The 17,959-nt window shown below is 39.1% G+C and overlaps 1 protein-coding gene across 1 annotated transcript in view; it reads left to right on the forward strand.

Moving 5' to 3' along the window:
* The window catches only part of Mthfd2l (methylenetetrahydrofolate dehydrogenase (NADP+ dependent) 2 like), an 88,003-nt gene that overhangs the window by 51,015 nt on the left and 19,029 nt on the right, over positions 1–17,959 (forward strand). The window contains exon 7 of the mRNA XM_028752652.1: positions 14,511–14,636. Coding sequence (XP_028608485.1) covers positions 14,511–14,636 — 126 coding nt within the window. The remainder of the gene's footprint in view (positions 1–14,510; positions 14,637–17,959) is intronic.

The raw sequence follows: 17,959 nt of genomic DNA on the forward strand, positions 1-17,959 counted from the left end.
CCTCCTCCTCCTCCTCCTCCTCCTCCTTCTCCTCCTCCTCCTCCTTCAATTTACAAGAACCTGGTAACTAAGTTTTTAAAAAGTTCTCAAGTTTGCATCCTCGCCAAGTAACATGTCCCTCCTTTGTAGTCAAAGATGTTGCAAAGTCAGAATTCTTTAAGGTGAAAGCAGACTTCTTAGACAGGCATGGACCAGGCAGGTGGCCTCAGTGGAAGAGCTGACAGACTTCTGCTTGATGCTGTAGCAGCAGGCGGCAGGGCTGTTGAATTGTCTGCTGAAGACAGAGACCTGGACAAGGAGGCCCCACAGGAATTGTGCATTCATGGTGTATCCAGAGAGAAAAGTTTACAAGCTTGTTGTAAGGGAAATAGTTTGGAATCTCCAGACAAGCCTGTGAAGTCTGTTTAAATCTTTACTTAGGATGACCTCTTTTGGCCGTTCTGTGGACCTCAAAAATCAGACTTCTTCATCTTGCTACTTTAATCTGCAATAAAGGCTTCATTTAGGATGCTGCAGGAGGACAAGGAGTTTTAACTTCCCCAGCAGCAAACCCTGCTGGCTCCTGGGTTTGTCCTCCAGGGACTCCAAAGCATCAGCATCAGCATCAGTATCAGCATCAGCAACAGCATCAGCATCAACAACAGCATCAGCATTAGCATCAACAACAGCACTCCAAATACTGAAGTGTTGTACAGGAGTTGGTTTACTTTGCTCATGCTTCATTTTTCAGTCCTTCCTATTTTCCATCAATTGTTAGGATCGAACATTCCCTCTCCAAAAAACTGTGGGTTGTGCTCAATAATGGTGGCTAAATATTTATTTAAATTATCCTTATTAATTTTTAAACTCCTCTCAACCTCAGCATATGATCGAGTAAATATTTATAATGTCTTCATGTTTCTGAACATTTTAGGAATTCCTCATGTATTCCACAAGTCTGTGAAGCCCTTTGTCCAAACTGAAGCTTGTCTGTATCTTGAGTAAACAGTATATTTCAGCCTCACACTGGGTGGCCCTCGTGGCAGCCAGCACAGCTCTGGGTGTCCCTGGAACCTGGAAAGAAGGGTAAGGGTAGACAGAGACACAAGATGCTGAGTTCACTTCAAGAATGGACAATATTTATTTTTTCCCATTGCCGTTTATATATTGTTTAGCTAGGTACCAGATACAGAATTGCATGGAGAGTCTGAATATCTTTGACCCCTTATCAAGGTTTTTCCTTCCATAATTCTTTGCCCCGTGGCCTTTCTTGCTCCCGAGGAGGACATTTCCTCTAGCCTTGATCTCATTGTCTGTGGCTTTCTGCAGTCACCAGGGTCCATATAGGTCCGTGCTTGAGAAGGAACTGCAGACCTCAACAGTGTAAGTCTACTGTGTTTCTTGGGCTTAATCACTTACTCAGTGTGTATCAGTTTTCCTGGTAGTACATGCATATTACAACTATATCAGATGCTAGAGAAACAAAGATATATAGATGGTCAATGATAAGAATCATGAACAGCTCTGCAGAGTAGGATTTCTTCCAAACTTATGAGGGCTTCAAGGGTCGAATTTAAGTCATTAGACTTGTTTGCAAGAACCACTCCATGTTTTTACCCACGGAGCCACCTCCCCAGCCCCTGGGTTGATTTCTGTACAAGCTATGCCACAAAGATCTGGTTCAGTCTTCTACATGTAGATAACATTTTTTCCAAGTTAGCACCATTTTTCAAAAGACGTTGTCTCTTTTCTAACATGGTTCTGACTTCTTTGTCAAGAATCACATGGTTGTAGCAGTATGGGTCAATTTTTGGATCTTCTGTTCTATTGATCTATGTTTTATGCACAACAAAACAATAAAAGAAGAAAAGTTATGGAAGGGAGTATAGTTGGGAAAAGGCAAATATGAGTAAAACACACTGTACAAGATTATCGAAGAACTAATAAAAATGCTGTGGTAAAAAACAAAATAAGAAAAAACAAAATAAATGAAAAGGAGACCAGAACTATAAAGAAGCATTTGAGATGTGACACAGTAAATAGTGAGAATTACCGTAGAACATTCTTGAAGTGACTTCCTCTGCACTGGACCTCAGCAATCAGGTATGATTTGTTAGTCACTGAGATTCTTGAGGCTAATGAAGAACCTTACTCTTAGCAGTAGACAACCCACTGATGAGTTCTTCAGAAGCCAGGTGCTTCAAACTTTTTTCTAGACTATGAGGATGTCTTTGTAGGGGAAGACAGTCTTTTCTAAACCCATCCAGCTTTGGATTCTTCTTAGTTCCTTGTATGGGTCTGTCCCACAATCCCAAGAGTGAATATGGTGTTGCATCAGTGCCGTGACTCAGGGCTTGCACCTGCAGAAGTCAAGGTGAAGGAAGGAGGAGAAACAACCGAGTAAATGGTGACTCTCTTCAGTTAAAGAAGAAGAAAACACTCCCAGGGCACTTCCTAGTGTGGTTAGGAACACGAGCCCTTCTGCGGGTGAGCTCATCATTTGTGTGGGCTAGCAGTGTGTGACATCGCTGAGTGTTTCTTCTAGACATGTGCTGACTGGCAGGGAACAAACGGTCTCACTGGGTTTGTAATCAGTTATTCTCAGCTGTGGTGCTTGTTGCAGGAGCACTCATGGACATAGATTCAGAAAAGTGATAAACCAGTCACTGAAGTGTTGCTCACCAATGCCTGAATTACTGCTTGCATAGAGGCAATGTTTGAAGTGGGCTGTAGAGTCTGACAGTGATTCTGGCTACCTGCTTTAGGTCTGGTTTTAGTTCAAAAGGAGAACCACAAAATAGAACATCTACTGTACCTCTTCAAGTAATTTCTAAATGGTAATTACTAAATAGACAAACAGAACCTATTTGTATAGTCAGTAAACTGGCTGTGACTCTGTTCACATTTTGAATGAATGAATTTGCTCTTGATTTATAATAATTGCATATTTTTACACGAACCTTTATTACAAAGCCCGAGAACTACAGAGAACCCTGAGTGTGAGCTTTACACTTGTGGGTAGAATATAATCAAGTTCTCTATGTACAGCTCTTCTGCAGATGTACAGAGTGCAGGTGCTTTACTGTTAGGCTCCACATGTGTCAGACATAGTTCTTTTATGGTATGTGCTTATGTAAAGTGATGGTTATAAATTAAATGTTGAACATATTCTAAGGCCTGAATACCAAATCCTTATCCAAGATTTAATTTTTTACTAAAAGTGAAGTATTACATTTATCCCAATGAAAAATTTGCATTTTAAATGGTAAAATTAGGCATATCAAATAATTATTTTTCAACCAACTTCTTTATGATTTATTGTCCAAGAAAATTATTGGCAACAGAAGCAAACATAGACAATTGTCAGCTACAAATCCTTAATATATCCTTGAAGCAGCTTTTAAAATGAGAGGGCAGCTTACAGAATGGGGAAATGATTAGAAAATCATTTATTTTAGAAAGTGTTGGTGGCCAAACTATATGAACAACTAATAGCAAGAAATGGAACAAATCCAGGCCTGGGGAAAGGAGACCTGATTTAAAACTGGACAGTGGCGCTGCACAGACCTTTATTCCATAAAGGAAAAAGTGAGCAACAACAGATACATGAAAAGCTCAATACCACTAATCATCAGGGGAATATACACCAAAGCTACACTATCATACTATACCTATTAGGATGGCTGCCATGAAAAAAGAGATCATATGTGCCGGTACAACAAAAGGCATCCTTGTACTGTTAGAATGGAAACTGATACAGGCCATATGAAAAAAATGCTCTATTGCTTAAAAAGGGTTCTAGCAACCTAGTCTGTAGGTGCACATCCAAATCATCAGAAGCCAGTATCTCGATGATTTATCTGTATTCACTTGCTCATTTGAACATCAATCACAGGAGTTGTGACATGTAAATTAAATGTTCACTCATTTATCCATTCACTTATAGGTCAATGGATAAATAAAATGTGATCTAAAATATATTATTCATCCATAAAGAGAAAGAAAATCAATATTGGGGAGATGGCTGAGTTGGTAAAGTGTTTGCTGTGTAAATATGATGATGTGAGTTCGAATCCCCAGCACACACACACAAAATAAATGAGTGCAAGGGTACAAATACATAACCCCAGAACTGGGCAGAAAGAGGAGAACTCTAGCTCCCTGTCAAGTCAGACTAGCCAACCCGAGAGGACTCAGTTTACTGAGACTCTGACTCAAAAACTAGGGTGGAAGTGACTGAGGAAGGGGCCCCACATCGCCTCTGCCTCCAAATGCATGTGTACACGTAAGCACATACACATAAGTAAGCATCTATCTCTCACACACATAAAATATCCAACTATTTGTGACCATAAATCTAGAAGACAATGTTTGCAGTGAAATAAAACAAACATGAAGCGACAAATAGGACATGATTGTATGAGCAAGATAAATTACCGAAACGTATAGAGACATGTTGAAATGACAGTTTCCAGGGCTGGGGTGAGGGGGGAAAGGGTAGTGTCTTGAGTGTTGTAAAGTTTCAGTTACACGTGATGAATAAATCCCAAGAGATATGTTTATCACAGTGTCCATCATTAATAGTACTCTATCGCATAGTTAAAATCTTGCTAAGAAGGTAAGTTTTATGGTAAGTGTTCTTATCCCCTTAAAATAAACAACATGAAATTAAATTTAAAAGGTGGGAGGAAGAACTTTGTAGATGATGGATATTTTTATAGCATTAATTCCGCTAATAGCTTCATGAATGTAGGCTTACCTTCAAACCCATTACGTTGTTTACATTAAATAGATACAGGTTTTTTGTATGTCAGCCACACCTCAATAAAGTAATTTTTTTAAAAAAATTGAGTCCAAATTTAACCCTCTACATTAAAAGACAAAGCATCACGACTAAAATGGTGTCTACCATAAATCCAAGATCGGTCTAGCATTGTAAAATCACTTACGTAATTTTCTGTGTTAGCAACCCAAACCAAAATACAAATTTTACAAAGTCTTCATAATCTTAGAAACCATATATCAAAAGTTCCTGATAAATATTTTTCAGCAAGCTTGGACTATAAAGGGACTTGTCTACATGATGAAAGTGTTTGTAAAAATCTTACAGGTAACATTGCACTTGATAAAAACGAGTGAACGTTTCTTCTTCTTGTGTAAGTCTATTCCTGGGGAGGTGTGAAGAACCATCTGAATACCCAAGACAAAGTACTGTCAAAAGACCAAAGTAAGGATACCATTAAATTCCAACTTTGTAGTCCAGTGAGTTTTACTGAGGTAACTTAAAGGAGGATAGGTGAGGGGTTACTTAGTGGGCAAGGAATGACAACTGTATGACCAAAAGCCCATCCACAAAAGCTGGAACCTGCAGTACACTACACAATTTGCAGCTCAACAGGTTAGAGAAAAATCTTTCCCAAGCAGCCTGCTTTGTCTGAGGATCCTTAAAGCTTTTATACACCTGGAACTACAGAGGCCTGGTGATTCTGCTCAGTTTCAGGGACTTCCTGAAACTTTTGAGTTGTTTACTTCCCGAGCTTAAGGGACTTCCCTGCAAGAAAGAATGCTTTACCTCCCTCTAGAGTATCCTGTGTCTTATACAAGATGGTATGTACTTACAATGTCTGTCTAACATTGTTATTGGTCTATCTACACAAACAAGTAAAGAAAAGTAGTGAGATATATATCTATGCTGGATGACTTTATTTTCAGACAACATGATCATCTATGCTAAAAATAAAGTGAAATTGATACTACAGAAACAGATTATGAAACAGAGCAGGATGAGGAAAGAGGCAGATGGGAAGGCTGTGGCACAGGCCTAGGAGAGCCAAGGGGCCAACTGAGTCAAGGTCATGCTTGACAGAGTCCTAGTCGGGGCTTTGATTCTAGATGCCAGCTCACTTCATGATTGTATGCAAGACATTCTATGTGTACCTCCGTTTCCTCAAATATAAAAATGAGAGAATTTCTGTGTACTTGCTCAATAGCGTTATCTTGAGAACTAAATGCATTTATAAATATTCCCAAATCATAAAAAAAAGAAACAGATTGATTTTATAATTTAATCTAAGAGACGTAAAGAATATACAATCATTATATTAATATAACCATGAAAGCTATGTACACAAAACACCAATTCAAGAACTATATCATTCTAAATATTTCATATCTCATATACGTATGATTCTCTTATTTTAGCCACATATCTTAAAGCCCTGCAGTGTTTTTTATTTGTATTTTGTGTTTCATGAGACCATAATGTAGAAAAAAATGAGAACAAATGGTTGGAAGATTTGAAGAATATCTAAGAGACTGTTAAGAGGATGAGAATGAGGATTACCTTTGAGAAATGCTTTATTTACATAATCCTTACAGCTTAAGGGGTAGTGAATGTAACATAAGTCTTTACCATTTTGAATGATTAAAGTGAAGGAACAAGGAGATTTCTATGAAGGAGGTGACTGGAATTATAAAACTAGTTTGCACCTAAATATCCACTTTATCTGAATGTGTTAATTAGATTACCTGATCTTTGAGAGTTATATCTCTAAAACAGAGACTCAGCAGGTTGGCTTTCACCTTGGGCTGGGCTGGACAGTGCAGAGGTTGGGGGGGGGGGAGCAGGCATCTTGGGAATGGTTGTTGTCCTATTCTAGCGCCATCTTCTCCTTTCAGTTCATACATCTTACTCCTTTGATTGTTTTATACTAGTCAGCCTAAAAATATTTTTCTTTTTCAGGGACCAGAGAGGTAGCTCAGTGGTTAAGAGACTGGGTGCTCTTGCCCTAGACCAGGACTCCCACAGATCACACCCATATGTAACTTCAGTTTTAGGGATCTGATGCTCTTTTCTGGCCTCCATGGCAGCACATACACATAGCACACAAGCATACCTTCAGGCAGAATACCAACACATGTAAAAATAAAAATAAATGCATTTCAAAAATAATTTAAGAGAAAAACAGAGGCTGAGAAATTATCTCAGTCAAAAAAGTACTTGTCTGAGGCTCTGGTTCCTTCTCCAGAACCCATGTGTCTTTGCTAGGGTTTTACTCCTGTGAACGGACAACATGACCAAGGCAACTTTTATTTTTTTTTAGAAGCTGGGGAAGAGCCAAGGCAACTTTTATAAGAACAACATTTAATTAGGGCTAGTTTAATGATTCAGAGGTCTAGTCAATTATAATCAAGGCAGGAGCATGGCAGCATCTAGGTAGGCATGGAAAAGGAAGAGCTGAGAGTTCTACATCTTGTTCCTAAGGCAAACAAGAGAAGACTGGCTTCCAGGCAGCTAGGACAGGATGAGAGTCTTAAAGTCTATACCCACAGTGATACACCCACTCCAACGAGGCCACACCTCCTAATAGTGCCACTTCCCTAGCCAAACACATACAGACCATCACATCATGTTATTCTGTACTGTGAAAGTAGAGCTTGAGAGATCCTATTTGTCCAATTCTAGGCCAGTGAGAGACTCTGTCTCAAATAGGCAAACAAATGGTGGTCAGCAACTGAGAAATGATACTTGAGATTGTCCTTTGGCCCCTATGTGTATGATACTGTGTAAGCACATTTGCACACAGTGTAAATGTAGGAGAACAGAATAAAGAGTTTGAAACGTTTGAAACCCACCCCATTAGACTGCTGTGTTTCACATATAAAATTGTATTTGACAATATAAACCTTTGCATATTTAGCTCACCAGTTTCCAAGCAATGTCCATATCCAAATCCACAAATGGCAGCAGCATCCTTTTGTAGAGAGTAAGATTTGCTTACAGGAAGAAAAGAGAAGCATGCATCTCATTAGCTTAACAGGGAAAGTATTCGAGGCAGAAGTTAATGAGACTACTTAATAGCTATCCTGTGAATGTCTAAACCCTACCAAATTTCTGTATTACAAACTGATGTAATCTAATACAGATCACTATCCTTAGCTCTGGAACAAACATGTCCCTATCCTGGTATCAGCAGATGTTACCTTATTGCGAACATTATTCTGACATGTCATAGCCATACATCTAAACAGGAAGCAAAGACCCCAGAGAAAGAACAACAGAAAGGACAGGATATGCTTTGTGGTTGTCCTCTAACTCAGCACTCATTAAAGTTTCCTAGAAAGAATAGGAAGATACTTAGGAGGGCATAGTCTTGCTGGAAATGGAGATTCTATTTGGCTAGTGTTATGGTTTCATTCTGAATGACTCTTCATGACTCAGGGTGCTGAACACTGAGTCCTAAGTTGGTGGTTCTTGTCTGTAAGGGTCTGGAAACTTTAGGACAGGAGGCTAGATGGAGGAAGTAGGTCCTTCCTGACAACTTGTCATCTGCCTCTTTCTTTCCCTCTCTGCTTTCTGCCAGCCCTGGTATCATCTACTTTCTCTCTTGGCTTTCCTAACAGAGTGATGCCTCTGAAGTTATGAATAACAGATAATTCTTTAATTTTACAATTTCCTCTTAGATATTGTAATCTCAGCTACACAAACATGGCTAAGACAGCTTGGCTGTCTTTGTCTCTCATAAGACTACCTCCAAAGCAAATAACACTTTAGAAATTTTCTTGATTTAGAAGGAACCATGCATCCATACAAATTCCATTGTGCTCACTCTCACTGTTGAAGCAGGAGGACGCCTTCCAGCTGCAGGAGTGATCCACCAGAACTTGCATTTCCACGGTGCTAGTTTTAAATCTGAACTGGAGCTCTGGTCTCATTCCCAGCCTTACCTCTGACTCAACATTGTGAAACCAAGAAATCATTTAGCTTCTCAGTACCTCAAAATCTAGCTTCTGTGAATGAGGATAATGGGTAAAGCTCTCTTGCTTCACTGAATTGTTGTGGGGTTTAATTAGGTAATGTTTACAGAGCTCTTTGAACTCTACTAATTAAAGTGATGTGTAAATACAGCACTTCCTTTCATCAGGATCCCTGGACTGGGTCATTTCATAAAGACTTGAAGATGGCTGTGGTGGGAGGAGACTTTATTTAGTATGTGCATGTGTGTGTGTGAACACAGTTCTGAACCTGACACATTGGTGTGTGAAAATACCCACTTAGCATTGTGTCTAACGAGACACCTAACACTGGTGGTTAAGGCTGTGCTTTATACTAAGTGCCTAGCTCCTGCAGTGTGGAATGGCTCCTACAGCTTTGGGTACTGTTATCCTATTTTATTTTTGCTTAAACAAGAGGGTGGATTGTTTTATTTTTCATGTAAAGAATGATAGAATGGCAAATTGGAGCACCTGATTAGACAACTATAGTACCCAAGTTAGTGTAATTTTGTATAAGCATCTACTGATGGTCTACTTAACCACTCAGGCGTCATCACTCCACACGTATTATATGAATAGTAAACCGTACTTTTTACCATGAGATTATTCTTTCTGAATATGACCATCTAAGATAATTTTTAAATTCTAAATCAATAATAAATCTTTTCTTCTGCCATAAATAAATTCACGGATGGATATTTTAGCTTGTGGGAAAGACTGTGCCTTGATTCCTTAAGCCTGCCATGAGCTATTGTGTCTAATTATATTTGTAAAATAGAAATTTTAATGATAAGATTTTAGGCATATAGCAAAACTCAGTTTCATATTTGACTAAACAACTAAGAATCTTGGTCACTAGAAACCTTGTTATCTATTTAATTGGAAATGTAGACAACTGATAAGAGAATCCTGAAAACTCCAGAATATCAAGATGGAAGTTTTCTGTGAAATCTGTCACTGGCATATTGGATTGCTTCTAGTTGAAAATTCAGAAATGTATCAGGTGACAGACCAAAAGTAACATAATGATAATTTGAACTGTTGGACACTTCATATTCAGAGCCTGGTGTATACTGTTGACATTTATATTTTTTAAATCTTCATCAGTATGATAAGAAAGGAATTATAGGCAAATTGCTGTCTTTAGATACTGATTTCTGACTCATAGAACATGTAAGGGAGATCCCTTAGTAAATTCCTGAGTGAAGCATCTCAACTGTATATTGTTATTTGCAGAGAATCAGTAGGAATTCTTTTACTGTAAAGATAACAAAATGCAGTTCTTTGTATAGCTTTAGGAGGTTAAAAAGATAAATTTTAAATTTGTTACTGTAAGGAAATAGGTTGACATGTCTGTTCCCAGATAAACCCACATTCCATGCTTTATATATTTAACAGGAAGGGTAGGTGGTTTAAGAATCAGTTTATTCTGTCAGCTTTTGAGTTAAGTGAGTACCATAAATCCAGAGAAAGAATTTAAAGAAGTAAATGTGAATGTTTGTGGATGTAGTCACCCCAAACTTCTGCAATATTATTATTATTTTAAAAGCTCTCTGGCATCCCTTTATGATCCTTGGTTGGACAACAAGGAATGATTCATATATCAATGTCAAGTTTAGCTATGCTTTTATTGTGAATAATCTGTACCCAATAGTCTTTAAGGAGACGTGGGGATATCATTTAATGTGACATTTGAATTTTCAGAATGTGACAATAGGAATGTCAGTGAAGAAGGATGTTAGTCCCTCTGTCTGGGGTATGAAGGCTAAGAACCATGCTACCCCCACCTGGAGTTAATTTAGCCCAGGGGATACTTTGAATAAGAACAGCAGACTTTAGCTAATAAAATACTGCCCTCATCACTATAAATAAAGGTTGTTCTGTAATATTATAAGAAACTCCTTTTTTTTCTGAGAATTTGAGAGGGGTGAGAAAATGGACATTTGATATCTATGAGCAGTGTTTCTTCCTTACATCCTTCAATTCAAGGTCTCCCCTACCCACATTGGTTTGTTTGTTTGTTTTTTTCCTAATTACAATATCTTCAAATGTATCTACTCCGTTTAATGATGGAGAACATTCCTTTTTGACAAAAATTATAAAGCCATATGTTTATTCTGAGTGTTATTCTATTATGTAATGAGGCATTTTTAAATAGAGTATAATGTCATATTTCTCACTAAGAGTATTAAGACAAATGAATAGAAAGCCAGGGTTTCATATGCATCAGGATTTTCTCATGAATGCTGTTATAAGAATCTGTTCAGGTGGGTGGTGGTGGTGGTGCACACCCTTAATCCTGGGCAGCAGAGGCAGGTGGATCCTCGAATTCTAGGCCAACCTGGTCTACAGAGTTACTTCTGGATAGCTAGGGCTATACAGAGAAACTCCATCTCAAACAAAACAAGAGAAAACAAAACAAATGGAAAAAGAAAGAAAGAATTTGTCTACAAATCTCCCAGTGAATTAATGATCCTTTTGTTGATAGGACTCAATATGGAGTCTAGTCTATATTTATATTACTTATAGGAATTATTCCTGACATAGATTCTCAAAGCTGTCTAGAATACACAGTTTTCTAAATACTTCTATTTCTTACATAATTGGAATCTTAGAGTTCTGAACAGGTTAACTAATAGACACAGATGTAGGAATGACTGTGGTTTAGGTGTCATTTCAACTTTCCCCAAACAGATATGCTAAATGCCTAGCTCCTAGAGTGACTGTACTGGGAAGTAGTGAATCATAGGAGCAGGTTCTTAGGTCCCTGGGGGCATGCTTCCTAAAGAGATTAGGATGACCAATTGGTAGCACTAGAGACAGATTTAATGAAAGGAGCAAATTTGTTGATGCTTGTTCCCTTCCTTTTCTTGTTTCGAGGCAATTTCTTTCAATTTGAAACATTACATCTTGGCTAGAGGCTCATTAGAATTTGGGGGAAGGGGAAAGAATAGCAAAACATATTGGATGACAAAATTTTTAAATTAAAAAAATCTTTTAAGGAGAAAAAAAAAGGTCAGGAACTAACCAAAACCTGCAAGGTTCAGGAAATAAACAACTTACAAGTTTCAGGAAATTCATAAAACTTACAGGATTCTCAGGGTTCCACAAACTTACATGAGCAGTAATGATTTATCAGAAAAGAGAATCTCTGGCCATCAAGGATGCCTGCAAGTAAGGCAGGGAGATACAGGGATGCAGAATCATCATCCATGATGGTGTTTGTGATACAACTGCTTCCAGGTCACACATGCTTCTGTAGATAACTTCTTACTCACACTCTTGTAAGCAATATGAATAAAATGATTAGCCCACCACCAAAACAGACAAGTGTAACTATTTCTTTGGTCTCTCATTGCTACCCTATATGGGACATTTATTCACATGTCCCCAAGAAAAAAAAATCACACAATTCTTCCTGTTTGAAATGTGGTTCATCACCTTTCCACTCATTTACACTTGCCATGATGTGATTCCATATGCTGTTAGGTCCTCACTAAAGGCCAACACAGTGTTTCCTGCTTGATCCTTGACTTTGACCATGCCAAACTGTGAACCAAACAAACATTGTTTTCTTAGTAAACAGCCTGTTTTAGATATTTCATTACAGCAATGAAAAGTATAAGATCTTTAAATTATAATGTCTAAAAGTATTCCTAATTCTTCCACAAGTTCTGACTAGTTTTGAGCAAAAACTTAATTACTGGTCCTTAATGCAGAGTGAGACTGCATTTTAAAATAGTTAACAAAATGCTCTCGTTATTCCCAGATCTCATCTCAATCCTCAGGAGAGCTCAAAGAATTGCTTAATCCGATGTCCTGAGACAAAGTCTTTTAATAAATTCGAACCCGGTTCGGATCTCAATCCATTCCCACTGCACAGGGCAGATTGCGATACTGCATCTAGGAGCTTAGGACATTTATGCACAAGCATGTTCTGGGGTTTTAGGGTTACATGACAAGGGAAATGATAAGGGAAGTAATTTTTTCAAACAGGATACCATCTGTTTAGGCAGTGGGCAGGTCACACAATTGGGGAGGGACGCTCTTTTGGCTTTTATGGTGCTTTCAGGGATGAGTGTTTTCACAAACCGGTCACAGCTGTCTGGGAATGCTTGATTGCCCCCAAATATGGCACTTTATCTCTTTTAAGGATGTGTGGTCTTTCACTTTTCCCAAAAACAGATGCCACCTGCACTGGGGAGTGCCTAGCCTCAGCATCAGAGAGGGTGCCAGCCTCGGAGACATTGGGGCTGAGAGTTGTGGCTGCTTATCTGTTCTCAGGCTTGCATTTGCCATACCTTGGAGGGATTTTCATTAGGGAGTGCTATTGGAATGGGGGTTGCCTAATTATGGTGTGGCTGTGCCTCCTTTGAAAGATTAGGCTGCAGGAAAGAGCAAGGAGGTGAGGGAACTTTTGTGAGCTTGAGGGAGTGCTTAGGGGAGGGGAAGGAGTGCTGGGGCTGGCTGCACTGGGGCTGGCTGCCCAGCCTCTTTACTCTCTCCATTTTAAGGGCATTTTAATTATTTGAAGATATTTTTCTCTTTAGACAATAGGTAGTACAGCTAGGTCTAAGGGTATGTGGCTGGCTTCTGGACTAAAAAAAGCTGACTAGATTGTAGTGACTCAGAGACAGTAAGGGCTGCAGAAATTTTACTGACAAAACAAGATAGACAGGGTGAATTATTCAAAATGTTTTGCTGACTGTACCAAAGTTTTTCTAAAGCATTTTGTTTTTTAACATTCAGATTCAGAAAGACTTCCTGAACTTAGCTTCAAAGGTCAGTTTAGAGGCTCCTATTGTCTCACACGTTCCCTGGATGTAAACTTTCCTTTATTGTGTGCCTGGAGCTACAACAAAAACTGATAGTCACTGGACTAGTGACAACCTCAGCCTACGCTGAGGTCCTAGTTCACCCTAAGCATCAGCTGTAGCCATGGGTGAGCTACTTCAGACCCACACATCATGTCTTCAGATGACTCCAGTCAGAATTTTCTGGACTCTGGTTACATAACCATCTAAGTCTGAGCATCCAGCTGAACTCAGTCAACACACACACACAATATAAGGCATGATAGTACATTGTTATGTTAGTGCAATGTTTGGAGCTAGCTCAAGAGTTACTCATAAAGCAAAACAAAACAACCCTTCAGTGTTATCAAGGATTAGCCAGTACTGCTAGACTTGCAATAAAATTCGAAAATAGCCCTAGATCACAGATGGTGGCATATTATCTCTACAGATCTCTCTTTCCAACCAGAATGGAGAAGAATGAGGACAGTTGCTACAGATTACATCTTTCAGAGTTTATGTAGACATGGGGATCAAAGGAAACCAGAAAACAACAAAAGCTATTTCTGTTTGGAGACTGCTTACATCACACTGTATAATAGAAGTTAGGGCTATCAGTTTTCCTTCCCACTTTCATTTCCTTCTTTCTAATTCCCAAGTTGCTTTCCTTTTGCTCTGAAACAGTGGGAGCTTATGTCATTTCCGTGACTTTGTCTGTGATATAAACATGCTGCTCAAACAAGAACTCATATGTAGAGACCAGGTAAGCAATGTCTGAGGACAGACTGGCTCCAGGCCAGTTGTTCCTCAAAAGTTGGATGCACTTCCTTAGTCATCTTGTCCTTCTGCTTAATGATCAGTAATCAGCTGGTCTCTTATTCGCAAAGGGTTTACTTATATACTCTTATAAGACACAGAACAACACTTAAGTATTTAAGTGTTTTACAACTGTTTTGTTCGCAGGTATTCCCAGGTTGATTACGGCTGACATGGTCAGAGAAGGTGCAGCAGTAATTGATGTGGGTATCAACTATGTACAAGATCCTGTGATGGGAAAGACCAAGTTAGTTGGAGATGTGGACTTTGAAGGTAAGAATCCAAACTTCTTGATAAGTGGAGGGGGAAGCTGGATTCTGACCTTCATGCTTTGAGGAAGAAACTGTCCCTGCTCTGAGGACAGTATTGTTACTCACCGCCGCTCTGTGTGAAGGAAGACAACCACACTCACCTAATTTTTCCTTTCTCTGCTCACCTTCACTCTCTTCCCTTCCATGCTTTCAGCCTTCTAGATGTGACGTTCACTTTTCTGCATGTCTCTTCTCTGAGATTGAACCTAAGGCTTCCACATGCTAGGCAAGCACTCTACCACTCTACCAATGAGCTCTGATTTTTGACAGAGAGAGACAGAGACAGAGACAGAGAGAGACAGAGATAGAGATAGAGAGAAAGAGGCAGAGACAAAGACAGGACACAGAGGACGACGACACACACACACCCACACACATACAGAGAGAGAGAGAGAGAGAGAGAGAGAGAGACAGAGACAGAGACAGAGACAGAGAAAGACAAGACACAGAAGAAGACAGAGAGAGAGAGAGACAGAGAGATAGAGACAGAAAGACAGAGAGAGACAGAGACAGAAAGACAGGACACAGAGAAAGACAAAAGACAGAGAGAAAGAGACACACACACACACACAGAGAGAGAGAGAGAGAGAGAGAGAGAGAGAGAGAGAGAGAGAGAGAGATCTCAATAGGTTTCCCAGGCTGGCCTAGAATTTGAGCTCCTTCGCCTTCTGCTTCCCACACAGCTGAGATTACAGAACTGTGATGCGAAGCTTGGCAATATTTGTTAGTGAGATTAAATATCTTCTTGTATATTTTTAAGGAAGCAATAAATCTAACTGGTTGTAGACTTATAGACCTATGTTTTCTTTTTGAATTAATTTTTATTACCTGTGTTCATGTAGAGATGGGAAGCACTCATGTGTATGGATGTCAGAGGATGGCCTGGGGGGATTGGTTCACTTCTCCCACCACTCAGATCCCTGGAATCAGTGTTGGTCACCAGTCTTGGTAACAAGCAGCTTTACCTATTTAGCCCTTTGGTCACTCCTATTGTGGTTTTTATGACAGTCAGTTTACATTATACTTAGACATTTGTGCTTTGTATTCAGCCATTCACTCTTTTAAAATCGTTTTTATGAATGTCATACAATTGGTGCATTTACACCATTTTCACCCCTTTCTTTTACCCTCCAACTTCTCCTGTGTCCCCAATTCAAGTTCACAATCTGTTCTTCTACATTTATTATTGTTATATATATATATATATATATATATATATATATATATAGAGAGAGAGAGAGAGAGAGAGAGAGAGAGAGAGAGAGAGAGGGAGAGAGGGAGAGAGAGAGATGCACATGTACATATGTGTGCACATATGCATGCCCACATGTATATGTAACCTACTGAACCCATTTAGTGATGTTTCTAATGTGTATATGTTTAGGGCTGGCTGCTTGAGATTGTATAATCTATCAGTGAGATGATCCCTATAGAAGACTGATTCTCCATCTCTGAATATCCATTTATTGCCTGTAGCTCTTCATCAAGGAGTAGGGCCTTATGAAATTTCCCCTATCCAAGCTGACATGTTGACTGGTATCATTTATACAGATTCTGTTTAAGCAATCATGTTGTTGAGATTTCATGAGTACAAAACATTGTCTAACACTAGCGATCCTGGTACTCTAGCCCTTACAGGCTTCCCACTCCCTTTCCCAAGCCTTTGGGGTAGCTGTTGTACTATATGTGTACCAACCGTGGAGGCAGAATATAATTAGAAATTATATTGGTTTAGGAAAATGACAGTAGTAAGTTATTTTCTAGGGTCTATGACCTCTCCAGCCACATATAGTTGGCTAGTTGTATAGAACCAGACATGAACTCCATCCTAGTTAATGGACTCTAAATTCATACAGTTGTTGATTATCCCCAAGATATAAGTGCCACTGCTGCACTATTGAGGTCAGACAATTGGTAGACAGATAGTTGTTGTGGTTCCTTGGCTTTATAGGTGGCCAGGATTATTTTTTTCCCTCTTGCTATCTTGCATAGTACCTTTGGATACGATGAGAGTTAGTATTTATTGGGAAGGCTTCCACTTTTGTTCCAGGTGGATCCCTCTAAAGTCCTGTCTCTTAAGTGTGTGTGTCTTAAGCAATAGGTCCTACTTTGCAGTTCTAAGAGGCAGCCAAGGGTACTGGCAATAGCCCATATGCTTTTGGGGGTCTCTTAGACCTCCCTGACCAACAATTAAAAGAATAAACAATGTGATTTTAAAGTTTGGATTTCTTTTTCTTTTTTTTTCTTTATGTGTATGAGTGCTTTGCCTGCATGTATGTCTGTGCATCACATGCTTGCCTAGAGCACAAGGAAGCTAGTTCCAAAGCAGTCAGATCCCTGGGTACTAGAGTTATAGACAGTTGTAAGTCTCTTGGTGGGTGCTAGAACTTGAACCTGGGTCCTTTGAAAGAATAGCCAGGCTTTTAACAACAGAGTCAGCTGTCCAGCCACTAAAAACTTATATTTTAAACTTTTACGTGAAACTTGGTCACCAGTTGATCATTTATACAATTTTAAATGATGTTTAACAAAATTTAAAATGAGACATTTGCAAATGTCCTATGGCACAGGCCTCACACATGTAAGGTTCTGGAGTGTGATAGGGACTAGATCCAGATTAAGCAGTTTACGCCCAGTCATTATGGTAAGGAAAGCAGACAGTCAAATGTATGCAATCATATGTTCTAGGTGGAGCAGTGAATGTGAACAAGCACAGATGCGCCCTGTGGAAGGATACCCAGCTGCCCTCGGGCTCCAGTTGCTAGGAGCCCCAGTATTGTTTAAGGTTTAGTATGGCAGTACTGATTCTCTACATAAACATGTCTACATCTTTACATTTGTGTGTGCTATGCTGGGTGAACATGTTGAAATGTTTATGAGAGGATATCTAGAATACCAGCAGCCCAGGAACTAACCCCAGTATCAACAGTCGGAGCTACATGAAAACAAATTCCTGTACATCAAAGAAAACAATCAGCAGAGTAAATAGACAACCCTCAAAATGAGAGAAAAATCCTTGCTGGCTGTACTTCAGACAAAGGGCTAATATTTAAAATTTATAAAATATTGCAGGAATTAATTGCCAAGCTAATAAAATTGTCAATTAAAAAATAGGCAAGTGAACTAAATAGACAATTTCTAAAAAAGAAATACAAATGGCCAATAACTGTCTTTAAAAGTGTTCAGTATCCTTAGCCATTAAGAAAATATATATTAAAACTGTATTGAACTACCAGTCAGGATGGCCACCATCAACAAATCTGACAACAAATGTTGGAAAAGATG

This window comes from Grammomys surdaster, unplaced genomic scaffold (genome assembly GCF_004785775.1).
Source record: "Grammomys surdaster isolate TR1022 unplaced genomic scaffold, NIH_TR_1.0 125928, whole genome shotgun sequence".
In the NCBI taxonomy this organism is placed as follows: Eukaryota; Metazoa; Chordata; class Mammalia; order Rodentia; family Muridae; genus Grammomys; species Grammomys surdaster.